The 26429-nt window shown below is 39.5% G+C and overlaps 1 protein-coding gene across 1 annotated transcript in view; it reads right to left on the bottom strand.

Annotated features, from left to right (window-relative positions):
• The window catches only part of SELENOO (selenoprotein O), an 857804-nt gene that overhangs the window by 130355 nt on the left and 701020 nt on the right, over nt 1-26429 (bottom strand). The window contains exon 7 of the mRNA XM_044088791.1: nt 16979-17164. Within this exon, the coding sequence (XP_043944726.1) occupies nt 16979-17164 (186 nt within the window). The remainder of the gene's footprint in view (nt 1-16978; nt 17165-26429) is intronic.

The following is a 26429-nucleotide window of genomic DNA, read 5'->3' as shown; positions in this document are numbered from 1 at the left end:
TGAGGCAGAGCACCTCGCTGGCCTTGTTCAAGAGAAATCTTGACCAATGGATGGGAGATCGCAGATATACTCCAGGGATTACCTCAGTGTCACTGCTAGACAGAGGCACAGCAAAATAATGGGTATAGTTCCCATACAAAAGGGGTGGCGTAAGCCACAAAACTATGGGCTAGGCTTATAGCCTAGTATGAACCTATGAACCTATATATATATATGTGTGTGTGTGTATATATATATATATATATATATATATATATATATGCATGCATATATATACATGTGTGTAGATATATATATATATATCTGTGTGTGTAGTATATATATATATATATATATATATATATATATATATATATATATATATGTGTGTGTGTGTGTGTGTGCGCATACATACACACACATATATATATATATATATATATATATATATATATACACACACACACACACACATATATACATGCATGCATCTGTATATGGGTCCATTTGTTAATTTCGAAATTTCACAACTTTGAAGCTCTAAATACCGAAGCTGAGAACATCGAAGTTGCTGAATCTTGAAACCTGTCAATGGAGATTGCCATATAGTGCGGAACGGGAACTTTACTGCTATCTTCACTGTAGTGAGATATCGGCATTGGTATGTTTGAGTTGCAGGAGATGGGGGGGGGGCACAGGGGGGCTTGCCCCCCTGCAAAAATGTGATTTGTGTTGTTTTACTGTTTTAGATCCAAGAAGAATAAATCCAAGGCGGAAAGCCGAACCAGGATACAAATTAATACTTTATTGTAGACCAGTAAAAAACAACACGCTGATTAACCAATTAGCATTTTATCTAAATGTATTTAAACTCCCTGTTGCACTTTTTATTTTAACTTGATAAAGCTCGGTAGTAACCGAGCGAAAGCGCTTGTTTTTTACTGGTTTACAATAAAGTATTAATTTGTATCCTGGTTCGGCTTTCCGCCTTGGATTTATTCTTCTTGGTTCTGTTTGCTGCCTTTTTGGATTCTAAGTGACATCTTTCTACCATGGCTGATGAAGCTGAACTTGTCAATTTTGCTGAAACTCCTCAGCTGTTAAAGGATAACTGTGAGGACAGTCCAGTGACACGCACTGAATTTAACCAGGTACTTTTACTGCTAACCCAGCTTACTAATCTTGTTAAAGAAAACAACGGCTGTAACATTTTGTTACCTGGGAACCAATAGCACGCTATGGAGTTAAGGAGGAAATTTCCACCGACGACTGCATGTGGAACTGCTAGTGGCTTGCATTCTTCACTTCCGGTGAACCCGAGTGTATTAAGGGCACCTAACAGTGAACACGCTGAAAGTATGCACCGTTCAAAGAACAACAGACCTGACAAACAGCCCAATGACTTCAAATTTACCTCTTGGGCAGGTCGACAATTCATATTTAATCAAGGTACTGTGTCCTCTAACAATTATAATAATATTGAGCAGGACTTTTGTGAACTAAAAGACAAATTGTATGCTTATAAAAGGAACCAACTACAGATTGAGTATCTAAGGGAGTGTGTTAATGTGAAATGTGTACCGAAGGGTTTGCGTTGTTACAAGTTCCCCAATAATGTTCAACCGGGAACTCTGTATCATAAGAAATTATGTGAAATCTTTGATAGAGCTGGATTAGAGGTTTTAAATGTGATGATTTTAAGAGTATGAGGCGAAGGCCAATATTCTTTTAAACGAGTTAAATGTTTTAAACAACTCCCTGGTTACTGACAGCAATTTTTTGAGTGTGAAGTTTAACTATGACAACGTCTTTGACGAAGTTGACCAATACTGTGTTAAAATACTTAATCGTAAAATACGCAAATTAGATAGGGATTTAGCTGAATATAGAGAAGGAACAGCTTATCCCCGTCCTAATAGGACCTGGTGGGAACATAAACAGGATAACAATAAGAACATCCAGACCAAGGGGTTTGATAATTATTCTAGGACAACTTACGAACCCCTTCGTAGGAGTGAAAGGCTAGCCGAGAAAGGTAGAAAGAACTCCTCACAGGATTTTCAGCAGCCCCCTGGCAGAACGGGGACATGGGGACAGAAAACCACCTCAGACATGGAACAACAAACAGTTATATGACAATCATATTGTGTCTGAAACGTTACCCTCACACAAAGATAGTCTTTTTACTAGAATGGGTAACAACTACTTTATTATTAAAAAGGATAATTTTGTCATATACAACTACACGGATTTGCAAGTAACGGATCAAATTTTTGATTTATTTACTTGGGGATTTCAGTTTGTTCCCATGCACCCCTACAATTTATCCAAAATTTTAGTTGAGCTTAAACTTTTTGCTAGAAATGTAAATTTAGCACATCATTTTAAAGGACAATCTTACATCAACAATGGGCTCAGTAGAACTAGTACATTCAACCCCCCTACACACCCTTTGATTAAGCTTTTTGAAGAATTAGTTGAGAAGGATCTTAGAATTTTGCATCCACAGGGAATAAAATCACTGCCCACTAATTTAGATGAATACGAAGTCTGGTTCATTAACTATCTTAAGAAAGTGAACATCAGGGTCATGAAACCAGACAAGGATGGTGGGGTTGTTTTGATGTACAATTCTAGTTATGATAGTTACATTTATATGATGTTACAAGACAGTGAACAATACGTGATTGTATCCAGGAACAAAGTTAATTTAGCCTATTCCAAGATCAAATACATGCTTACTGACCACCTGCTACAAGGAGCTATAAATGAGAAATTGTTTAATTATTTATATGTCGAGAAACCCAAAACACCAGTAATTTTTGGAATCCCAAAAATCCATAAAGGTCTGGATCCATTGAGATTTAGGCCTATTGTTTCAGGAGCAGGAAGCATCACTGAACCCTTAGGTAAATTCATTGACCACATTACAAAGCAATTTGGTTCATCCCTGGAACATGTTTGTAAGGATTCCTGGGATTTCCTCAAAGACATTCAACCCTCCTTTTTCCAGCCTAAACTCCTCATGATAACTATTGACATCAAAGACCTCTTTCCTAGTATACCGCACAAAATAGGGCTTGAGTGGTTTAACGATGTACTGACCACTGAAACCAACCTTAGTAACAAAATGACTGGTCTTTTAGTTGAGTTCATGAAAATTTTATTACAAAATAATTTCATTTATTTTAATGGTGAGCTTTTCAGGCAAAAGAAAGGTGTGGCTATGGGTGCATCGTGTGCTTCTTTGTATGCCAATGTAGTCTTGCATAAATGGGAACAGATGTTTATTTTTTCTACCACTTGGGTTCAACACTTAATACATTATAGGAGATACCTGGATGACATCTGTATCCTGTGGAATGGCACTCAATCAATTCCTGGATTTCTCTCGTTATATCAATTCTACTACTTCTTTTTTAGTGTTCACTCACAATATTAGTGAAAATGAACTTCACTATCTTGATGTCACTTTGTACAAAGATTATGATAATCAAACATTTCTTTCGAAGTTATACAGAAAACCTACCTTCTCTAATTCATACTTTCATTTCCAGAGCGGACACCCATTTTGTCAGAAAAAAGGCATTGTCAAGGGTCAGTTTATCAGAGCTTCTAGGATGTGCAGCACCACTGTTGATTTTCTAGATGAAATACATTTTTTGAAGTCTTTGTTTACTGACAGGGGTTATCCATCTTCCCTAGTCACCTCTTTGGCAAAGGAAGTGACGGACAATAGAGAAACTAAATATCCCCCACTTCTTGGTACTGGGGGATCCTCTAACACAGTTAATACCACAGTGGTACCTGACTTTTCTCAGAGTAGTTTTATTTATACCTACTCTGGTAATTCCCCTGAGGTTGAGGAGGTGGTTAAAAGGCATTGGCTTGTTTTGACCTTCCACGAAGAATTTAAAGACATATTACCAGCACACCCTAATTTTGTAAGAAAGAGGGATATCAACTTCAAAGAGTTATTTGAAAGAAAATCTGTTTCAATTTTTAATACCCGTAAAGCAAGACTAGGTGCTTTTAAGTGTGGGTCTTGTAACCAGTGCCACGCCATTATTAACGCTTCCACCCTCTTCATTCCCTCTAGGAATTTCAACATTAAATCCCATTACTATTACAACTGTGGAAGCAAAGGAGTAGTATATTTAGGCTTTTGTACCACCTGTTTAAGTTTCTATGTTGGTAAAACCGAGAGGTCACTTAGAAAAAGAATATACGAGCATCTCTATGACTTAAGCAAGCACAAGGAATGTAATGCATTTTATAAGCATTCCCTTTCTTGCCCCGAAATTGATCTCAAATTTATTGTGCTAGAGCAAGTGATGCCGGATGCCAGGGGAGGCGATTGGGAAACAACTCTTGAGTACAAGGAACTTATATGGCAACTTAAGTTGGATGCAGGTGGACATCCTGGATTGAATGATAATATTAATATAAGCAGTGTTCTTAAATTGAGAAAGGCTCGACTATAACAAGTTATGTATACCTTTTTCTAAATAAATTCCCATGGGGAACATGACAGATAAAATGAAATAAATTAAAACAAAAAACAAATTATTTCATTTTATTTCATCTGCTTTTTGCAAATTATTCACATGTATACACATATACAAATATTTATCAATACATAAACATATACAACATTTTAAATATTTTCTTTATATATATATATATATATATCTTTGAAACCAGTTTTATTGTTTTTTTTCATTACTGTTGTATTTAAATGCTTTTATTTTTGAACAATATTAATTAATATGTTCTTCAGACCCAGTAGTCATTTTCATTTTATTATTCTTTTTATTTTCATTTATTCCTATGGATTTGCTTCAACGCATTTTTAAAAAACACGCATTTATTTTTGTGACATCAATGAGATGTTTCTGTTTTAAGTGCTTTAATGCAACATTGGTTTCAATGCACCTGGTTTGTAATTCAACACGCTGATTAACCAATTAGCATTTTATCTAAATGTATTTAAACTCTCTGTTGCACTTTTTATTTTAACTTGATAAAGCTCGGTAGTAACCGAGCGAAAGCGCTTGTTTTTTACTGGTCTACAATAAAGTATTAATTTGTATTCTGGTTCGGCTTTCCGCCTTGGAGTTATTCTTCTTGGTTCTGTTTGCTGCCTTTTTGATTACTGTTTTAGATTTTTTTTCATTTCGAGATTCCACAAGTTTGAAGCTCTAAATACTGAAGCTCAGAATATCGAAGTTGTGAAATTTCAAAATCACAAAGTGGACCCCTGTATACTTATCTTTCTCCACTTTTTTTAATATAAAAACACACACACTCACAAATATACGTGAGTGTGTGTGTCTCCTCAATAAATCTTGTGACTGTTCCCTGGTTCTGTTTGGAATCTGGCTTATGACATCATCTTTGAATAGTTTATTCACCTTTGATTAGCACCATCCTCTTACCACAATTACAGGGAGTTTGAAAATATGTCCACTAAAATTCTGTATATAGAAATGTTGGGGAAACCCTCCTCTTACCATTTTTAATATCTATACATCAGATTATTGGGGGGGGTTTCCTGGCTATCTATGAATGTCAGGATATACTTAAAATTCACCTCAATTCATATACCATAAAGTAAATGCACCAAATGTATCATCTCTTCTGGAAGATTACCATATAGACAAAGCTACTCCTGCCAAATGCTGCACTGTGGTTTCTTGTATACAATGATGATGCATGTTCATGTTGTATTAAGAAATGTCAGGGAATTAATTAAAGGCCCTAGCATGAGCCATACAGCTCACTCAAGAAAGAACCTTCCAGTGCAACTCACCCATTTGCAGTTCAGGAAAATTCTTGTTGTGATGAGTTAAGGCTAACTGGCATGTTTCCTGAATCACAATTAATATTGTGATGTGCAGATCATGGTGGATTTGCACGTCGAAGTAGAATCCTGCTGCTTGTTTAGGCAATAAAATCCCCCCTCCAGTTACACTCGCACAAAAAACAAACACACACACACACCTACCCCATTCCCTGTAAATATACATACCCTCCTGTAATTCCCCCACCCGTTATACTTTAGTGCCATTATGTCATGTATGTATCAGACCCTGGTGGCTGGTATATCTCCCCAGCATTGCTGCGTATTACACAGTCAGTGCCTTTACAGCACTTTAAAAATTCATCTAATGGTGGTGTAACGTCCACTCCCCCATCACCCTTAGGAAGCTTGCACTATTACTGCACTTATCCATGGTGTCCAGTGGTTACCTCTGTACCACCCTCAATCACCCTTATGGCTTATGTGTCAATTAACTTTACTGCTGGTCGTCTACCGGTTCCCCCATTCATGCTGTCAGTACAGAATTTTAGAGATGATTCACTGAATCCTACTGTATCCCCCCACCCCTGGTGCCAGTACAGAACTTTAGAGATGATTCACTGTTGCCTAGTGTATCCCCCCTTCCCCTGTCCCAGTTTTAATGTTGGTGACATTATGGCACTTTCAAATTAAGCCATGGTGTCTAGTGTATCCACCCCGTCCCAGTTTCAATGATGGTGCCATTATAGCACTTAAACCACAGTGTCTGCTGTATCCCCACCCCAATCCCAGTCTCGATGCTGGTGCCATTATGACATTTTAAAATTAAGCTATGTTGTCTACTGTATCCCCCACCCCCATCCTAGTTTCAAAGCTGGTGCCATTATGGCACTCTAAAATTAAGCCCTGGTGCCCCACTATATCCTCCACCCCCTGTTCCAGCTTTGATGCTGGTGCCATTATGACACTTTAAATTTAAGCCATGGTGACTAGTGTAATTCCCTCCCCATCTCAGTTTCGAAGCTGGTGCCAATATGGCATTTTAAAATTAAGCCCTGGTGTCATGCAGTTTTCTTCACAACCTTTGTGTTCAGCAGCTGACCATGTCTAAATTACTGTGACATGGTGGAGATGGCCATGCTGATCTACACCGCTGAGCACATTCTCAAATCACTCGGCTATGTAAATGTCTTCCTGGAGGCAACTCAGGGAGGAGAGAGCACAGGGCTAATTAGCATATGCCTCTTCCCTAGGAATGTCTCATTGGCATTCAAGCACAGCCGCGGGGACCAGCCCCTTGCAGTGCTACACATCTTTGTCTCGCAAGACTGTGCAGCACCATGTAAGGGTACTTGCTTAAGCACAGCCGCGGGATTAGCCCCTTGCAGTGCTACACATCTGTGTCTCACAACACTGTGCAGCACCATGTAAGGGTACTTGCTTAAGGACATCTGCAGGACCAGCCCCTTGCAGTGCTGCACATCTGTGTCTCACAAGACTGTGCAGCACCATGTAAGGGTACTTGCTTAATACAAAAAGGTACCTCCATATGTACATGGCTGAGTACAAACCATAGTACATGTACGACTCCAACTCATTATTAATCCTGTTTTTTTTTTTTTTTTTTTGCTTTTGAGCATGCAGCATGTTGCAGATGAATTATTTCTATATTAAGGATGTTTCATTTCTTACACTTGATAGTTAAACATCTGATAAAGCCCTGAATGTTTGAACATCATGTGGACAGCAACAAAACTGAACACATCCTCTGCATTGCTTCCACCAGTGCCAACAGCTTGGCTACTGTTTTGTTAGGTTTGCTTACAACTGAAACAGTTTAAAACTCACTAATGTCACTATGAACATCTGAACCTTCCCAAGCACGTGTATGGAAAGGTGCATGACCAGGTAACATAATCATGTGCACAATTAATGTTCTTAGTTCCAAATGAAAACTACAATTCAGCCATAAATTTATTGTAGCTGAATATAAGTAGCCATAATGGTACTGAGGGTGAGGGCTCATGTCGTGGACATAATCACATTGGTAAGTACAACAGGAGAGGTGCTAGGTGTTATAATATTAATAATAACTCTGCTGAGACATACCAAATTACTCAGGTGTGCAGCGTTGTGCTAGTTACTAATAAATGTAATAAGTTACTCTTACTAGTTACATTTCAGTGAAAGTAATATATTACTATTACTTATTACTTTTCTAAAAAGTAATATATTATTAGTTACTAACTAAAGTACTGCATTACTTTTACGTAACTATATTTTATCAATTACAATACTGAGATTTACTGACACAAGTAAGCACATGCATATAAGTGTATTATTAAAGTCGTATACACAATGTTACAATGTATACAAAATGTTACAATGTATACACAATGTTGCACTGATGATGAATAGCATTTAACAGTTGAAAAACACCAGCAGATTACTATTTATAGATGGGTGGCACAGTGGTGCAACGATTAACAGTCACCTCACAGCAAGAGGGTCTCTAGTTCAATTTTCAGCTGGGGTGCCTTCTGTGCAGAGTCTGCATGTCCTTCCTGTAGCTTGTCTTGTGTATTCAAATAAGACAGTGAGGCTTGGATGTTTATTACACACAAACACATCAGGATTGAGTGTTTATTTATTTTATTTTACATTTGTTAACAGGGAAAGTCCAACTTGGAACGAGCCAATTTTCAGAGGAGGCCCGGGGAGAAATGCTCCAGACACATGTCTTTGTAACATGGGAAGAAACCGGAGCACCCAGAGGAAACCTACAGAAACACAGGGAGGACATGCAGACTCCGCATAGAAGGCACCCCAGCCAAGAATCGAACCTCTTGCTGTGAGGCAACAACACTACCGCTGCACCACTGGGCCGTCCATGTTTATTACACACAAACACATCAGGATAGATGACTGGAACATAAATCTTAAACGAACTAGCTAACTGACCGACTGCTACACACATGCATGTTCACTCTTGCTGCTTACACAAAATGGCACTCTGCTTGCACATTCACAGTACTTATATGCACATGCCCATGAAATACAGTGGCTTTAAAGGTATAATACACACACTATGATCTACATCCTCCCTCTTTCATAATTTTGTCATGTAAATGAAAAATGACCATTTTGTCATGCAAATAAAAAAATGACAATCAGATACACATGCAAATTATACAAACATATAAACAATGACAATCATGCCCAGGTTGCTGTGCATCTAGGATTAGGTCTTGAGATACGACCTGACCTCATTATATAATAATCAGTACTGGGTTTAGCAACAGGGAGAGTTACTGGGGAATGCTCTTCATTAGAAACTTCAGGGACACTTTCAGGAACAGACGAAATGTTCTCTGGAACAAGAACATTCAATAGCATACTCTGAGAATTAGAGTCTCAGTTACAGACGAGATGCTGTAACACTGGCTTGGACACCGGCAATAAATGTTTCCGATTCCACCTAAATTCCATTCCTTGTGACTCAATGATGTACAATCTCGGTTCCTCACACACATGTTTCACAAGTCCTACTCGATCAAAACCTTTTGGTGTCTGCATCCTCACTATCCCTCCTTCTTTTAATGGTTTGAGAGGTTTGCTGGTTTTGTCATAATGGAATTTAGGTGACAAATCCTTTTTCACGAGTTGAGCTTTTACTGCTTTGTTGTTTTTAGCACTTGGAATCAACAAATTCTTACTGATTGGTAGTGCAGTTCTGGTTTGTCTTGACATCAATCTCTAGCAGGTGAACCAAGTAAATTGTCTCGAGGAATGTTTCTGAGATTAAGCAAACAAATTGAGAAAAATATTGGTTTTGTCTCTTTTGGATTTGTCCAACAACTGTTTCACAATTTGAGCTGCAGATTCAGCCAAGCCATTAGATTGTGGATACTCAAGGCTACTAGTAACATGAACAAAGTCCCATGTCTCAGCAAATCTTTTGAACTGCTGACTTGTAAACTGTGCACCATTGTCAGAAATTGTTTTGTGTGGACTGCCATGGACAGAAACATGTCTCTTCAATTTCATAATGCCAGTACTGGAAGTTAGGTTAGGAGGTAGATCAATCACGAACCAATCTGAATAAGAGTACTAATGCCAAATAATGAGATCATTCCATTTAATATCTGTGGCTACTGCTGACCAAGGTAGTTTAGGAATCTGGTTTAGGTGAAGTAGTTATGATTTAGAACGATTACATATTTAACAAGCTTGAGATTTCCTTCTCAATATCTTTTCACATGGAAGGCCAAAATGCTAGTCCTATCACCCTTCTTTTGATAGAATCAGTTCCTGGGTGACCTCAGTGCAACATTTCAATATACTCTTGTTGCAAAGATTTTGGAATTACCACTTTTGGACCTTTCATGATGATACCATCTTCCATCAAAATCTCATCTCTATAAGGAAAGTACGGCTGCACGTCTAGTGCTAAACAAGACTGTTCTGCTGGCCGTCTGTGACTGATAAAATGGTTCAGCTTCTGGAGAACTGGATCGGAAGCTGTGTGATTTCTAAGCTCATCAAGACGTGTGGAAGAAAAATTTCTCAGTTCCACAACTTCAAAATCAGCTTTCTCACTGTCATGCAGGTCAGTGGTTTGTCTGGATGATCTGAATACAGTATCAGCAAGATAAAGAAGTTTACCTTTTGTATAAACCATGTTGAAATTTTACTTTTGCAATTTTAACATCATGCGTTGCAATCTAGCTGGAGTTGTGTGCATTGGTTTTCTCAAAATAGTAACCAGAAGTTGGTGATCAGTTTCAATCTGAATAGGTCAGCCATAAATATAATCACTGAACTTCGAATGTGGAAACACTATTGCCAAACGCTCTTTTTCAATTTGCGCATACTGCATCTCAGTTTGAGCTAGAGTTCTAGATACATAGGCTACTGGTCTACCCTCTTGAAGAATGACCGCACCAAGATGATATTTTGAAGCATCACAGGAAAGAGTTATAGGTTTGTGAACATCATAATATCGCAAAGTGGGTGAACTGGCAATTTTCTGTTTCAGGACATCAGATGCTCTTTGGTGTTGTTCCAACTAGGACCAGGTTACATTTTTGTATGTCAGCTCTCATAGCGGTGCTGAAAGTTCACTTAAATCAGGAATGAACTTCTCTAAATAGATGATCATACCAAGAAAACATTATAAAGATGTGGCATTGTCTGGAGCTGGCATCTCAAGAATTGCAGTTTGCTTGGAAGGATCTGGTCATAAACCTGAATTGGTAAACAAATGACCCACATAAGTAACTTCTTTTAGCCTAAATTTACATTTCTGAGGAGTCAGTTTAAGATTAATTTCACAAGCACGATCTAGAACTTTCCTGAGGTTTCTATCATGTGTGACTTCACCGTTGCCTCCTACAAGAATATCAGCTGCTACAACACGACATGGATAACCAGAAAAAAATTGCTCCACTGCACATTGGAAGACTTCACTGGCAGAATTTATCCCAAATGGTATTCTCAAAAATCTGTACCTTCCAAATAGTGTACTGAAAGTGGTTAGCAAGGAAGATTTTCGATCAAGTAAAATCTGCCAAAATTAAGGTTTTGCATCTAAAACAGAAAAAAAACAGAGGCATTTGGCATGAGAGCAGTAACTTCTTCAACTGTATGGATTGGATGATGAGGTTGTTTTAGTGCTTTGTTAAAATCTCTTGGATTAATACATATTCGAATGTCATCTGCACTTTTCTTATGAGCTATTACCATGGAGGATACCCATTCAGTTGGTTCTTCTACTGGACAAGTTACTCCTAAATGCACCATTATGTCTAGCTCTGCTTTTACTTTGCCTTGCATTGCTCCTGCAACCTATCATGCTGGTCTGACAACCTGGCTTACCTCGTGGTCTAACTTCATGGAGTACACAACTGGAAATGTCCAGAGCTCGTCTTTGAAAATATCATATTCAGTAAAAATATTCTGTGTGAAACCTTTATTGTTGTTGATGCTTACATGGTGGACTTCCTTATTAAATGAAATCCTTCCCATTTTCAAACTATCTTTGAGGCCTAACAATGACTGCACGTGTCTTTTGACTACGTAAAACTGCAAGTCATGGCCGTTCCCAGCATAATAGCATGAAAGCACTACTGAGCCTTTGGTTTGAGTCACTTCACCACCATAAGAAACAAGTTTCGCACACTTTGCCCAATCAAGTTTTTCACCAGCTTTTACCTTCCAAACATTTCTGCTGATATAACATTGCATTTTGAGCTCTACAGGTCTCCCATTAATTAGTGTAGTACAAAACACTTCGGTCTTTGCCAACAAATCTACTGTATTAGCGTTTTCCTCAAGCACAGACACCATCAACATAAGTTGGGTCGCAGCTTTCTACTTGATCAGCTTGCTTCTTGGAAAGCTCTCTTACGAATGTGACTTTTTAGATTTACAAAGCTTTCTGAAATGATTCCACTTTTTACATTTGCGGCGTTGCTGACCAAAAGTTAACACTTTTCTAATTTAGGTTCATGACTGCCTCCACAATTACAACAGTTGACTATGAGGTTTACCATGGGTTTTACTAAATTATCCCTCGGTTTTGCTGCGTGTGCCCTGGGTTTTACTAAAGCTGCCCTAGGTTTCATTGTGGGAGCCACACCCTTTGGCCTATACCCCCTAACCTCATGCTGCATAGTATCAACATTCGTGTTGGAAGAAGCTGCAAGCATGCTGTTCTCATTCGTAAGCATATTCATGTGCTTTTCTCTAAGATCATACATTTGACAAATCTTAATGTCTTCGCTTAACATTAAATCACTGTCTCGAAGAAAAATATTTCTCACTGCATCATTATTAACACCACACACAAGCTTGTCTTTTATCAACTCATCTCTCAGATCAGCAAATCTGCATGTTTTTGCCTGGTTTCTCAAGTCCATTATATATGCTGCAAAAGTTTCACCTGACATTTGATCTCTTGTGTAAAATATGTGCCTTTCCATTGTAATATTCATTAGAGGGTTGCACATTTCTCTAAATTTACACTTTAAGCACTCAGGGTCTTCCCACGTTTCAGCCTGTACTACAATATAGCAGTCTTCCCCCTCCTCTACATAAAGAGCAGGTGCATACACAAATGAACATTCTCTCTCAATGCCTTCAAAGCAGTCTGTATGAAAATATATTCTTGCTCAAACACTCTCCAATTTTCAGCAATATTATTATCAAACAAGCGGACCAGGTCTGCAAAATCCCTCTGCCATGCCAAATAATTGTTAGACACACACCAGTTACTTATAATTACATTCAGCTGCACAACAGACCCTTTGAAATAACTGCACTCTTAGAAAAGACTGTACTGTAATACTACACACACTGCCAACACTTTAGACACTTTGAATAGCTTTAGTTCATGCAAACAATAGTACTACATTGCAAAACAATACAGTCGTTTTCTCTTTTTCAAACATTTTATATGATTCGGATATTGTTTCATATGTTTTTGTAATTATTTCGAATACTTTTATCAATATGTCACAATTTCAAATATTTTGTTTATTAAGTAATTTGTTTTGAATGATTCACTTTATATTCATTGAGGGAAAAAAATCATTTAAACAAGTTTAAGTACCCGAAATATTTTCTGACCTATTTACAAGTCATTTGTGAGTCGTTTGAGCCACTCTTGTATATTCTTCCATTTCTGACTGTGCGCCTCATGGTTTTAAGAAGTTTTGACTTTTTATCCCATTCTGACACCATGTCACTTGTCTTTTGTATTTAAATAAGATGATGAGGCTTGGTTGTTTGTTTAAGATGCTTATTACACACAAACACATCAGGATGGATGGCTGGAACATAAAACTTAAGTGAACTAGAACTGACTGACTGCTACACACATACTCCAGCTGCTTACACAAAATGGCGCTCTGCTTGCACATGCTCAGTACTTATATGCACATGCCCATGAACTACAGTGGCTTTAAAGGTACAATACACACACTATGATCTACACTCCCTGTGTTTGCATGGGTTTCCTCAGGGTGCTCTGGTTTCCTGCCACATTCCCAAGACATGCTGCAGGTGGATTAGACATTCTAAATTGGCCCTAAGTGTGAGTGTGTGCATGTGTGTGCCTTCTGAGGAAGGTTGGACGCTGGGCTGGCAACTCGACAATGTAAAACTCTGCTGCCACTTGTTCTGCAGACTGATGGTCCACCGTGGTGATCCCTAATGGGCACAGCCAAAAGGAGAAGACGACGACCAGTCTTTATAGCTAGAGAGTCACAAATAATAATTAAACCACACTGTCAGCAGCACAAGACTTATAAAAACCTATCACATTTTGTCTATTTTCAGCAATTAAAAATCAAAACCCGAAAAGAATTTTAAATAGAACATAAGAAAAAATTGTCAAGACAAAAGTTGGTTGATCATAGATCCACCCGAAGAGTCCTACTTGGTGCAATGGGTTGGGGCGTTGGGTGCTAAACTGATGAGTTCAATTCCGATTGATGGTGGTATGGAGATCCAATGCCGTTTATTATATGGCAATGTAAGGATATGATCTCTAGCAGGCTGGAATTGTCCCAGTGTTAGGGGGTATTTAGTGGGTGAGAATCCCACAGTACCAGGGCAGGGCTGGAGTCTGGTTGCCATTAGCATTCACCCTCCTTGCAGTGCTAAAAAAAAATGAAGCAAATTTTGCTCCAGACTAATTCTAATGATCTATTATGAATGCTACGTACTATGAGTTGTATCCAAATTGCCACTTCAAAGTCTCTATTGCCTCCTAACATCTGATTGCTATCCATACTATATAGGGGCCCCCAGAAGTTTTCCATCACTCTTTAGAGGGTGATATCGCCCATGTTGAGAGCCACCAGTTTAAGCAAAAGTAACTGAAAAGTAATGCATATTTAAGTTACTGGTTACTAAAAAAGTAATATATTACTATTACTAGTTAATATTTTGAAAAAGTAATTAATTATATTACTCGTTACTAGAAATTGTAATATATTACTCCCATCACTGGGTGCAAGGAGCAAAATGGCTACAGATCTGAATATTACTAGCAAACAGGAATACTGAATTAACAACATGTCTTTGAATACTATGATAACATGATAGTATCATCATCATCTTCCTTCGGCTGTTCCCGTTAGGGGTCACCACAGCGGATCACCTGTTTCCATTTCTTCCTGTCCTCTGCATCTTGCTCTGTCACACCAACCACCTGCATGTTCTCTCTTACCATATCCATAAACCTTATCTTAGGCCTTCCTCTCTTCCTGTTACCTGGTAGCTTCATCCTTAGCATCTTTTTCCCAATATACTCAGCATCCCTCCTCAGCACATGTCCAAACCAACGTAATCTTGCCTCTCTGGCTTTGTCTCCAAACCTTCCAACCTGGGCTGACCCTCTAATATACTTATTCCTAATCCTGTCCAACCTCGTCACACCCAGTGCAAATCTTAACATCTTTAACTCCGCCACATCCAGCTCAAACTCCTGCCTTTTTGTCAATGCCACTGTTTCCAACCCATATAACATTGCTGGTCTCACTACCCTCTTGTAGACTTTCCCTTTCACTCTTACAGGTACTCACCTGTCACAAATCACTTCTGACACTCTTCTCCACCCACTCCATCCTGCCTGTACTCTCTTCTTCACCTCTCTTCCACACTCACCGTTACTCTGAACTATTGATCCCAAGTACTTAAACTCATCCTTCGCCACCTCTACTCCTTGCATACTCACCATTCCTCTATCCTCCCTCTCATTCACACACATATATTCTGTCTTAGTCCTGCTGACCTTCATTCCTCTTCTCTCTAGAGCATATCTCCATCTTTCCAGGATCTCCTCATGATAGTATATTTTTACATATTCACGGTTTTGTTTTGGGAAATAATAGTTATATAAGCATGCAGAACAGCCGCCAATGAGAACAGAATGAATTACTGCAATATATTCAACTGTGTGTACACAACGTAATAATTTCTCGTCAACTCCGTCACCATCACAATAAGCAGCGTGACGAGATAATGGCCGTAAGTATTGTGTCGCGCATGCAGCAAGTACAAAAAACAGTTGACTTTTTAATATAAAATGAAAGTATAACATTTACAGGCTCACAGGTGTTTACTAGGGTAATGACTACAGGGGCCTTTTTAAACCTAGCCATGCACCCCAAGTCTCTGACAAATTCTCATACCCTTGATATGTGTAAGCAGGGGCTTGGAAGAATAACCATTTACAGGCTGCCTGTGTCCAGGAGTGACATAAGTGACGAACCACGGATGAATTTCCTGTTCCCCATCCAACTGTCCATGTTGAACTTGAAGTGAGTTAGAGAGGAACTCTGTTTCACATGGATGGGAAGCCTGTTCCAAAGAAGAGATAGTCTCTGGGATACATATCTCTCTCTCCAGCAGATCCTATTTATATCATAGGCAAGGTTTAAGTGTTTAGAATGGGTAATTGTGGTGCTGTCTGTTTTGTAGTAATAGAGGAGGTCCATCACAGTGGGGTCTGACAATGCCTTGTATGCCAGGCATAGATCTCCCCTCATCAGCCTGTAGGAAACAGAATTCAGGGATAGGGCCTTGAGGCAGTCTGCACAGGGCATATTACGTATGCCCTGTATTCTTTTAGTGAGGAACCTTAGATGAAACGACTGATTTTTTGCAACATTCTTTGACAGGAATACTTTCTCTACATATAACTGCCTGCTGTTGACCTGCTTTGCAGCAGTTAACACTTCTTTGCATCTCTTTAACAGGATATGAAATTCAACCACAGTGAAATAACAGTCTTACACAGCATTTACATCAACGATAATGTGATACAAATTGCAGTGACACTAATTTCATAATACAATAAAAAAAAAATAAATCTCAAGCGGAAAACTTTAACAGGAGTGAAATAGTTTTCAGATGTGAGTGATGACTCATTTTCTAGATCTAAATGGAATGTACAGGGCAGTTATTTATAAAGCCATCTTTTATTTCCAAATGGCATACTTGCAAAATGGTCAATGGCAACTATCGAGGGCTATACTTACATCTACATCTAAGACAAACAAACCCACAATATATTTTCCATTCACACCATTTGAGTAATCAGCATTACACATTTTCACACCATTTGAGTAATCAGCATTACACATTTTTCTCAGTTTCAGACTATAATTGTGTACTCCTACTACTTACTTGTATTTCTGAAGCCACTCAGTCCACTTATTTTTGTTTTTCTTGCGCAGTTCATCTGTGGTTAGCTCCTGTAGCTCTTCATACTGTTTGATACGCTCCAGTTCTTTATCCACAATGGCTTTACTACCAATCATTTCTAAGAGCTGTGGGTTGGACTGCGACAACATCAAGAACAAGGAAAGCTGTCTAACAGATAAAACACTGGTAAATATTAGTGGCACCATGCCAGGTACTAACAGCTCTAAAACAGCATGCAGCAATGTTAAGACACTCAAGGAAAGCTGTCTAACAGATAAAACACTGGTAAACATTAGTGGCACCATGCCAGGTGCTGACAGCTCTAAAACAGCATGCAGCAATGTTAACACTGAAGGAAAGCTGTCTAACAGATAAAACACTGGTAAACATTAGTGGCACCATGCCAGGTACTAACAGCTCTAAAACAGCATGCAGCAATGTTAACACTGAAGGAAAGCTGTCTAACAGATAAAACACTGGTAAACATTAGTGGCACCATGCCAGGTGCTGACAGCTCTAAAACAGCATGCAGCAATGTTAAGACACTTGTAATCGTTACTCTCATATAACCATAACGCATAAGAAATAAAATATGATGCTTTGTGATGACAATTTCTCAACGGCTGATATAAATAATGGAAAGCAAAAATACAGTAACTTTTTTGCTGCACCTGTAAAAGCATGTTAAGTACAAATTTTCTGCTAGTACAAGAAGCTTCTGACTGACGCACACTGTTCTTGCCAAACTGGTTTTCTTTGTATTTTTCTAGTTCTTGCACAGACTATGGTTACTTGTCCTGTCTTGTAAACAAGTGTAATTTTTGAGCTGGTTTTGTTAGTTAAGGGATGAGGTGATGCTTTACATCCTCTGTAAACTTTCCGTGTAAGGAGTCTGTTAGACTGTGGATACTGTCCCCTTCACAGGTACCATACGGGTTTGATTCTGCTTACGGTATCAGTAAATGAATTAAGTTACCAGCCCAAGTACAGACGGCGGTATTTTACTTGAATGCCTCACCAGTTTGTTTCGCATGATTCTGCTTACACTATCAGTAAATTAATTAAGTTACCAGCCCAAGCACAGACGGCAGTATTTTACTTGAGGGCCTCCCCAGTTCGTTTCGCACAGAAGCGGGCGTGTCGCAAATTGAGTGCATATGTAATTAGCCTTCAAGTAATCGCGCGTGCATACATGATGTGAGAATATTAACGCAAATTAAATGTACATACTACTTCCAAAACACAAAAAGTTAATGCACTATAAACCCTTATTGTAGACGATATTTTATTAACGGTCACCACCTTGTTTGCCATGCAACTGTCTACAGGAAAGACGTATCCAGGTAAAAACGGACTCTGTTTAGAACTTTCATTCTTTTAACGTACCTCACAACAACTTCATCAGAAACAGACACACAGTTCTTACAATATTAAAGTACCAAATCCAACACATCACGTGACCAATTAACTTAATAGTCATTAAACATAAGCTTAAATCTGTTTTTTTTTTAAATGTACCAACAAAATAGTCATTAAATTCTTCTATTTAAAAAAAAAAAAAAAAAATCTGATGTTTATAACATAATTCAAGCCTGGTGACTTGTCAGAAGATAAAACGAATCTGCCACAATGCTTTCTTAACTTAAAGTCTTGTACCTGGCTACGTCTTTCCCTTGCCGACTTAATGTTTTTTGTTTGTCAAACATTATAGTCTGTGGCATCAGAGGTGATCACATATTGGGTAGACTGTTGAGAAAAGTTGATTTAACTGTGAAAAAAAACATATATATGTCATGCAGTTAATAATTCTGAGTTGCCCGTTTTATAAATTATAAAAGAGGCAAAACTGTATAAAACTGAAACTACAGAAATGAAGAGAAATGTAAGCCTAGAAGCTGTAAAACATGTAGACACTTGCATGGCAAACAAGGTGGTGACCATTAATAAATTAAACTGATTCTGAAGACAACGTTTTACTGTTTTATTTATTGTTATATTACATGTCAGTGCGCTTCGGAGGGAATGCATATTCATGAATGACATATCACGGGGGTGGGTTTTGGGCAGGGCTTGCTACTGTGCATCTGGTGAGGCCATCAAGTAAAATATCGCCGCACAGAGTACTGCAGAGGAGAGATATCTATACCAAACGATTGCAGCCCCCCAAACATCTCCAGCGCCCAAGTGAGAACTGCTCTCTCCAAAGCAAAAAACACAGCATCCATGGGACCTGATGGTGTCCCCAACTCAATGAGGAATTAAACCCACAGCTAGGACAGCTGTTTAATCAAAGTCTTACCTCTGGATACGCACCCAGGAGTGGCGACTGCAACTGTGGTCCCACTTCACAAAGGCGGTGCCTCCACCGACCCTGAAATTACGCCCATTAGCTTGACAAGCCTGATCTGCAAAGCCATGGAGAGGATCATAATGGACCTCATAAATAAAGACATAGGAATTTGCAGACTTTGGATCCAACCCAGTTTGGCTTTGTCAAAGGCAGATCATGCCTTTTAAACTTGGTTGACTTTTTCAAACAGTCACCAAAGCCATTGATGAGGAAAGGCAGTCCATACAGCCTACCTCGATCTGGCTAAGGCCTTGACACAATACCCCCTCGGGTATCATTGAAAAACTCATCAGCTTAAATGTTAACCCATACATCACAAGATGGGTTGCAAACTGGCTGAGTGACAGAACCCATAGGGTCAGAGTTGCTGGCGCCATGTCAGACTCAAAGCCTGTCACAAGTGGTGTCCCACAGGGCTCAGTCCTGGGCCCACTCTTGTTTGGAATCTACTTTTCGAAGTACAAGCAAACACAGGAGGGTTATTGACAAAGTTTGCAGATGACTGCAAACTGCCATAGTAGAAACACATCTGACACAGATATCCTTCAGAAGGGTCTCACAGAAGCGGATAACTGGTGCCAGAGCCACGGCCTAAAGTTAAATGCCAAAAATGCATAGTCATACCCTTCGGGAAAACAAGGTTACCCCTAGCTACCAAATAGGTGGCAATCCACTGAGCACAGAAGAAGTTATCAGGGACCTGGGGACCCAGGTTGATAGTAGTCTGTCATTCGACACCCATGTAGCTAAAGTAGTTAGGAAGACCTTCTACATTGCCCACCTTATCATGAAGGGATTCTCATCTAGATCAAGGGAGGTTATAGTCTCCTTTACTCATCACTCATCAGACCAATGATTGAGTACAATGCCCCATTCGAAATGTATCTGACCCGACACTTGCAGCAGCTGGAGAGGCCACAAAGTTCCTCACCAAAAGGATAAAGGGTCTCAAAATCTATCCTATGCTGCCCGACTGAAAGAACTCCAGCTCTATTCAGTCGCTACCGCTTGCTCAGAGGTGACCTTTGCCTAACATACAAGGCCATGTCAAACCCAGATTTGATGAATATGCTTCACCTCAAAAATCTAGATCCATCAGAGCCACAAGGGCGGGAGACTTAAACCTCGACACGGCTATTAATAGGGCGTGCTGGAGGGATAGATTCATCACCCAAAGACTCCCTATGCTGTGGAACAAAATCCCGGTACATGTGAGGCAGAGCACCTCGCTGGCCTTGTTCAAGAGAAATCTTGACCAATGGATGGGAGATCGCAGATATACCCCAGGGATTACCTCAGTGTCACTGCTCGACAGAGGCACAGCAAAATAATGGGTATAGTTCCCCATACTAAAGGGGTGGCGTAAGCCACAAAACGATGGGCTAGGCTTGTAAATGCCCTCGGGCAGATAGCCTAGTATGAACCTATGAACCTATGAACCTACTGCTGCAGGGCTGATCAAGGGAAGCAACAGAGGACTTCCAAGATGGCTGCACATTGAGTAACAGCTTAATTCTGGCTCTCCTGGTCTAAAAACAGAAATATAGCAGAGAAAGCCAGTGGACCTAGAGTTTTGGGTAAATTTCAGTAACTGGCTAGAACGTCCACTGCCTGAATGGGAGAAAGAAAGAAATATAAAGGACCTGGAGGAAAATCAGCTACAAAAGGTGATGAAAAAATACAAACTGGGAGAAAAACTGTAGCTGTTCACCAAGAAGCAATGCAAGTTCCAGACAGGACTTCCAGTAACCTAGAGGGAAGGATAAAGCAGATGCACACAGACCTGGTTAAAATAAACAAAACACTGATAAGAGTATATCAACAAGTTCCAGACATGACTTCTAGTAACCTAGAGGGAAGTATAAAGCAGCTGCACACAGACCTGGTTAAAATATATGAAACCTTCTTGCAGTATATCAACTCAAACAATAAAAAGCTGGAAAAAATGAAAGAAGCTTTAAACAGATATTCAGATAAGGTGACAAAATTGCAAAACTCAGAGGATGAAATGAAGAATAGTTTGGCGGAATATAAGACTGCACAAGAAGAGATGTTTAAAAAAATAACAGAACTGGTGGACAGAGCACATAGGGAAAACCTGAGATTTTCTGCTGTACGAGAGAAGCTAGAAGGAACAGACTGTATTAATTTCATGAAAGCACAAATAAGCAACGGGACTGGTATTCCACAAAAGGAATCGTTAACTGAAAGGGCATATCATGTATATGCTCCAAATCTGGATACTAAAATGCAACCTAGACGTTTAACAGTAAAGATGCAGTCTTATCGGCAGAAGCACGGCCGGCCTTAGGCATAGGCAAACTAGGCGACCGCCTAGGGTGCCGTAAAGGCCAGCCTCTTAAAGGGCGCAATTTTTATTTGTGCGTATTTATTTTAATAAAAGTTTGCGCTCTTCTCCGTACCCTGTTGAAATGTAGCCAGAACCATGGGGGAGGAGCATGAGCGCCCTCCCACTTACAGCTGCAGGTTGGCTAGGACAGTTAAAAAAATAAATAAAAAGGAAAATAAAAAAACTTTACTTTGTGTTACACGTGTCTGCTGTAAAGAGCAACATGAACGTGTGTGTGTCACTACACGTTTGGTTCAGAAAGGTTCTGCTCCCCTCCTTCCCTCCACTTGGTTTGAGAAAAGTAAGCAACTGTAAGAGTAGCATTTGGTGTTATCGAATGGTGTTACGATTAAGTTGTTGCAGGGTCAGTCTCTTGTGTATATATACTTGTCATGGTAAAGTCCTAATGTTAGCGGTGCACCGTGGAGTGTGAGCGTCCTTACAGTAAGAAAACTATGTATTTTTGCATAGTTTTTAGTTATTTTGTCTTGTTTTTCTTTTTGCTACTTTATTCATCACAATTATTTACAAGTAATTATACAGTGAAGGATATGGACATAGTGTTGTTATATCTTGTTGCACTGCTTATATGCATCTATGGACTGAGTGTAAATACCACGTGTTTAGTATCACTGCAACAGATTACACTGACTTATTGTACTGTTATAAGTCTGGCAAACTGAGTTATACCTTTGTTACATGTTTCATCACACAAATGCGAGTATAGAGTCGGGAATTGTAAATACGTACATTTCTTGGGTCCTGATGTACGAACCGCGTGTTTTGTACTTCCAGTAAAATTTTTACATTTACGATTCTGCTCAGTTGCAATGTACTTGCATTGATGTTTAGCATTACTAAATATACTGCTTTTAAAACTCAGTGTTGAACGCACGCTGATTTATAACATAACTTAGTGTATTGTTTTTAATGTGCTTCTGAAGCAAATGCCTAATTCAGTTGTTAAATGCGCAGTTGTGTTGAACGTATACTGATTCATAGCATTACTTTGCATACTGCTTTTAATGTACTATAGAAGCAATGGTCCAATACAGTTGTTAAATGCCTAATGTTATTAGCTTTAATTTCATAGCATCTGTATATGGAAAGGTAGTCAGTACTGGCTAACCTGTATTCTGTTGAACGGCACAGAGAATTGTTAGGTTTGTTACATACCATTCTTACATCAACGGCTATGTCCGTTCAACTGGATGACTTTTTAAACACTTAATATCATAGTGCTAGATATCACTGTCTTTGTTTGGCTACATTGCAACCTTCTTTTCTTTTGCAGTATTTACCGTTTCTTAATTTTTCTCTTAGTACAAAGTACCAGATATTACATTGAGCAGTCCAGTACCTGCAGGGTTCTTAAGATCGCTATCTACAGCTAAAACACACTGATCAGAACCTGAATAGAGGCAGCAGATATCAAAACACAGGAAAAAGACTTGTATGTTCAAAACCCCATAGCTTGAGTATCACTTAGGTTATACTAAGAAGTATTGCTCTGCTACTTTTATAATAGAATACTACTGTGCTTTTAAAAAAGAGCTAGCAATTGGTAAAACTGTTACCTTTTGCTGTTCTCAGGACAGCAGCTGTTTGGCACTACCGATGTTTTGTTCAGGATTAGGGTCTCCCTGTTAGCAGTAATAACACCAACTGATGAGTGAAGGCAGCAGCGTTTTACAACAGCAGTGTGTGGCAATGCAGCTGTTCATTAGTTACAGATGTCTTTAATGCGGAATATGACTTTGGTCCAAATAGAAGTGACTTATTCTTAGTCCCCAATTTTAGATTTATATATCATTTTGAGACTACATCTTACTGGATCAATATGGATCATTTCCCGCACTCTACAAGACCATAATATGTCCCTAACCTGTAAATATTGCTACCACCAAATTCTCAGTCTACACACCTCTTATTTTTGCATTTTGTAATCAAATGTAGAATTTTTGTTAATGTCCTACACATTCACCAAGAACCACCTTCTCCCCACTGCCCAGACATGCCAAAATAGGTGTAATTGACTGTTCTGGAGTTTTGGAACCCTCTCATATCTTTCTCCAATATGCACTCATCATCTCTTCTTCCTTCCAGTTCCATACTCTGAATTCTACCCACTTTTCCCACCTCCATAGGTCCCATAATTTTGTATCCTGAGGCTTCTTAAATTGTTTCCAGTGTTCATTTAGGAGAATTCTTCCGGACCTTACCCATAGCATTCTGTGATGCAACCTAGCTCTCATATATTGGCATTTCACTGCTGCCACATGATATTGTTTAAAATTCAGTAGGCCTATTTTCTTCTGTGTGCTCTTAGGAGAGTTCCATCCTATATAAAGTCTGCCACTACGTTTTGGAATTTGCTCTTCCCCCTTTCTTATTGTCCTCCTACCCATTTCCTTCTCATTTATAAAATAAACGTGGTTTGGCATTGCTATGTAAACCTTGTATGAGCTCTCAGATGTGCTCGTGTTGAAGAGTTGTGGCACTTTGATGCACATGTGAACATGTACTGTGGCACTTTGATGCACATGTGAACATGTATTGTGGCACTTTGATGCACATGTGAACATGTATTGTGGCACTTTGATGCGCATGCGAACATGTATTGTGGCACTTTTATGTGCATGTGAGCATGTATTGTGGCACTGATGCACATGTGAACATGTACTGTGGCACTTTGATGCACATGTGAACATGTATTGTGGCACTTTGATGCTCGTGTGAACATGTACTGTGGCACTTTGATGCACGTGCAAACATGTATTGTGGCACTTTGATGCACGTGCAAACATGTATTGTGGCACTTTGATGTGCATGTGAACATGTATTGTGGTACTTTGATGCTCATGTGAACATGTACTGTGGCACTTTGATGCACATGTGAACATGTATTGTGGCACTTTGATGCACATGTGAACATGTATTGTGGCACTTTGACGCGCGTGTGAACATGTACTGTGGCACTTTGACACGCGTGTGAACATGTATTGTGGCACTTTGATGCTCGTGTGAACATGTACTGTGGCACTTTGATGCACGTGCAAACATGTATTATGGCACTTTGATGCACGTGCAAACATGTATTGTGGCACTTTGATGTGCATGTGAACATGTATTGTGGCACTTTGATGCTCATGTGAACATGTACTGTGACACTTTGATGCACGTGTGAACATGTACTGTGGCACTTTGATGCTCGTGTGAACATGTACTGTGGCACTTTGATGCGTGTGTGAACATGTATTGTGGCACTTTGATGTGCGTGTCATCATGTATTGTGGCACTTTGATGCGTGTGTGAACATGTACTGTGGCACTTTGATGCGTGTGTGAACATGTACTGTGGCACTTTGATGCGTGTGTGAACATGTATTGTGGCCCTTTGATGCGCATGTGAACATGTATTGTGGCACTTTGATGCTCGTGTGAACATGTACTGTGGCACTTTGATGCACGTGCAAACATGTATTATGGCACTTTGATGCACGTGCAAACATGTATTGTGGCACTTTGATGTGCATGTGAACATGTATTGTGGCACTTTGATGCTCATGTGAACATGTACTGTGACACTTTGATGCACGTGTGAACATGTACTGTGGCACTTTGATGCTCGTGTGAACATGTACTGTGGCACTTTGATGCGCGTGTGAACATGTATTGTGGCACTTTGATGTGCGTGTCATCATGTATTGTGGCACTTTGATGCATGTGTGAACATGTACTGTGGCACTTTGATGCGTGTGTGAACATGTATTGTGGCCCTTTGATGCGCATGTGAACATGTATTGTGGCACTTTGATGTGCGGATAAACGTGCTGTGGCTAGCACAGTACATGCATACTGGAAGGCCGCAGCTACTTGATCTGCTACAGCATGTGTGATAACAGGAGGGACTGCCAGCCAAGCCAGGAGAAATAGGGCAGCGGATTTGTAACAAATGCCATCACAGATGTAGCATGGTCTTCATATTTGAGGAGTAACACACTAGTAATAGGTGACTCTATAGTCAGGCACACTGGTTCACAGAGCCTATCTAGATCTTGCCAAGGCTTTTGATACCATCCCCCACTCTAGAAATATAGATAAACTCACTAAATTAGGTATAAATCCCTATGTCACAAGATGGGTTGCCAACTGGCTCACGGACAGAGCCCACACTGTGAAAGTAGCAGACTCCAAATCCGACTTCAGACCAGTGACAAGTGAAGTACCACAGGGTTCAGTCCTGGGTCCTGTCCTGTTTGGTATCTACTTTTCTGAAGTACAGGCTAACACGGAAGGTCTTTGGCTAATGAAGTTTGCAGATGACTGCAAACTGGGAGCCATAATCGAAACTCCTAATGATGTGGGCATCCTACACAAGGGATCCACTGAGACAGATGCCTGGTGTCAAAGCCATGGCCTGAGGCTCAATGCCAAAAAGTGCATTGTCATCCCCTTTGGTAAAAACTCTTTACCCATGAACTACCACATAGGTGGTAGTCCACTTAACACCGAAAGTGTGATAAGAGACCTTGGGACACAGGCGGACTGTAGTCTCTTCTTTGATAATCACATCGCCACAGTGGTCAGGAAATCCTTCTATGTGGCACACCTCATCACAAAAGGTTTCTCATCCAGAAAAAAGAGGTCATTGTTCCCTCTACCCATCACTCATTAGACCCATTATAGAGTACAGCGCCCCTTTTGGTATGTACCTCACAAGACATCTACATC

This window comes from Protopterus annectens, chromosome 11.part0, assembly GCF_019279795.1.
Source record: "Protopterus annectens isolate FY-2018-M chromosome 11.part0, PAN1.0, whole genome shotgun sequence".
Lineage (NCBI taxonomy): Eukaryota > Metazoa > Chordata > Ceratodontiformes > Protopteridae > Protopterus > Protopterus annectens.
This window is presented reverse-complemented; position numbering and strand designations above follow the sequence as displayed.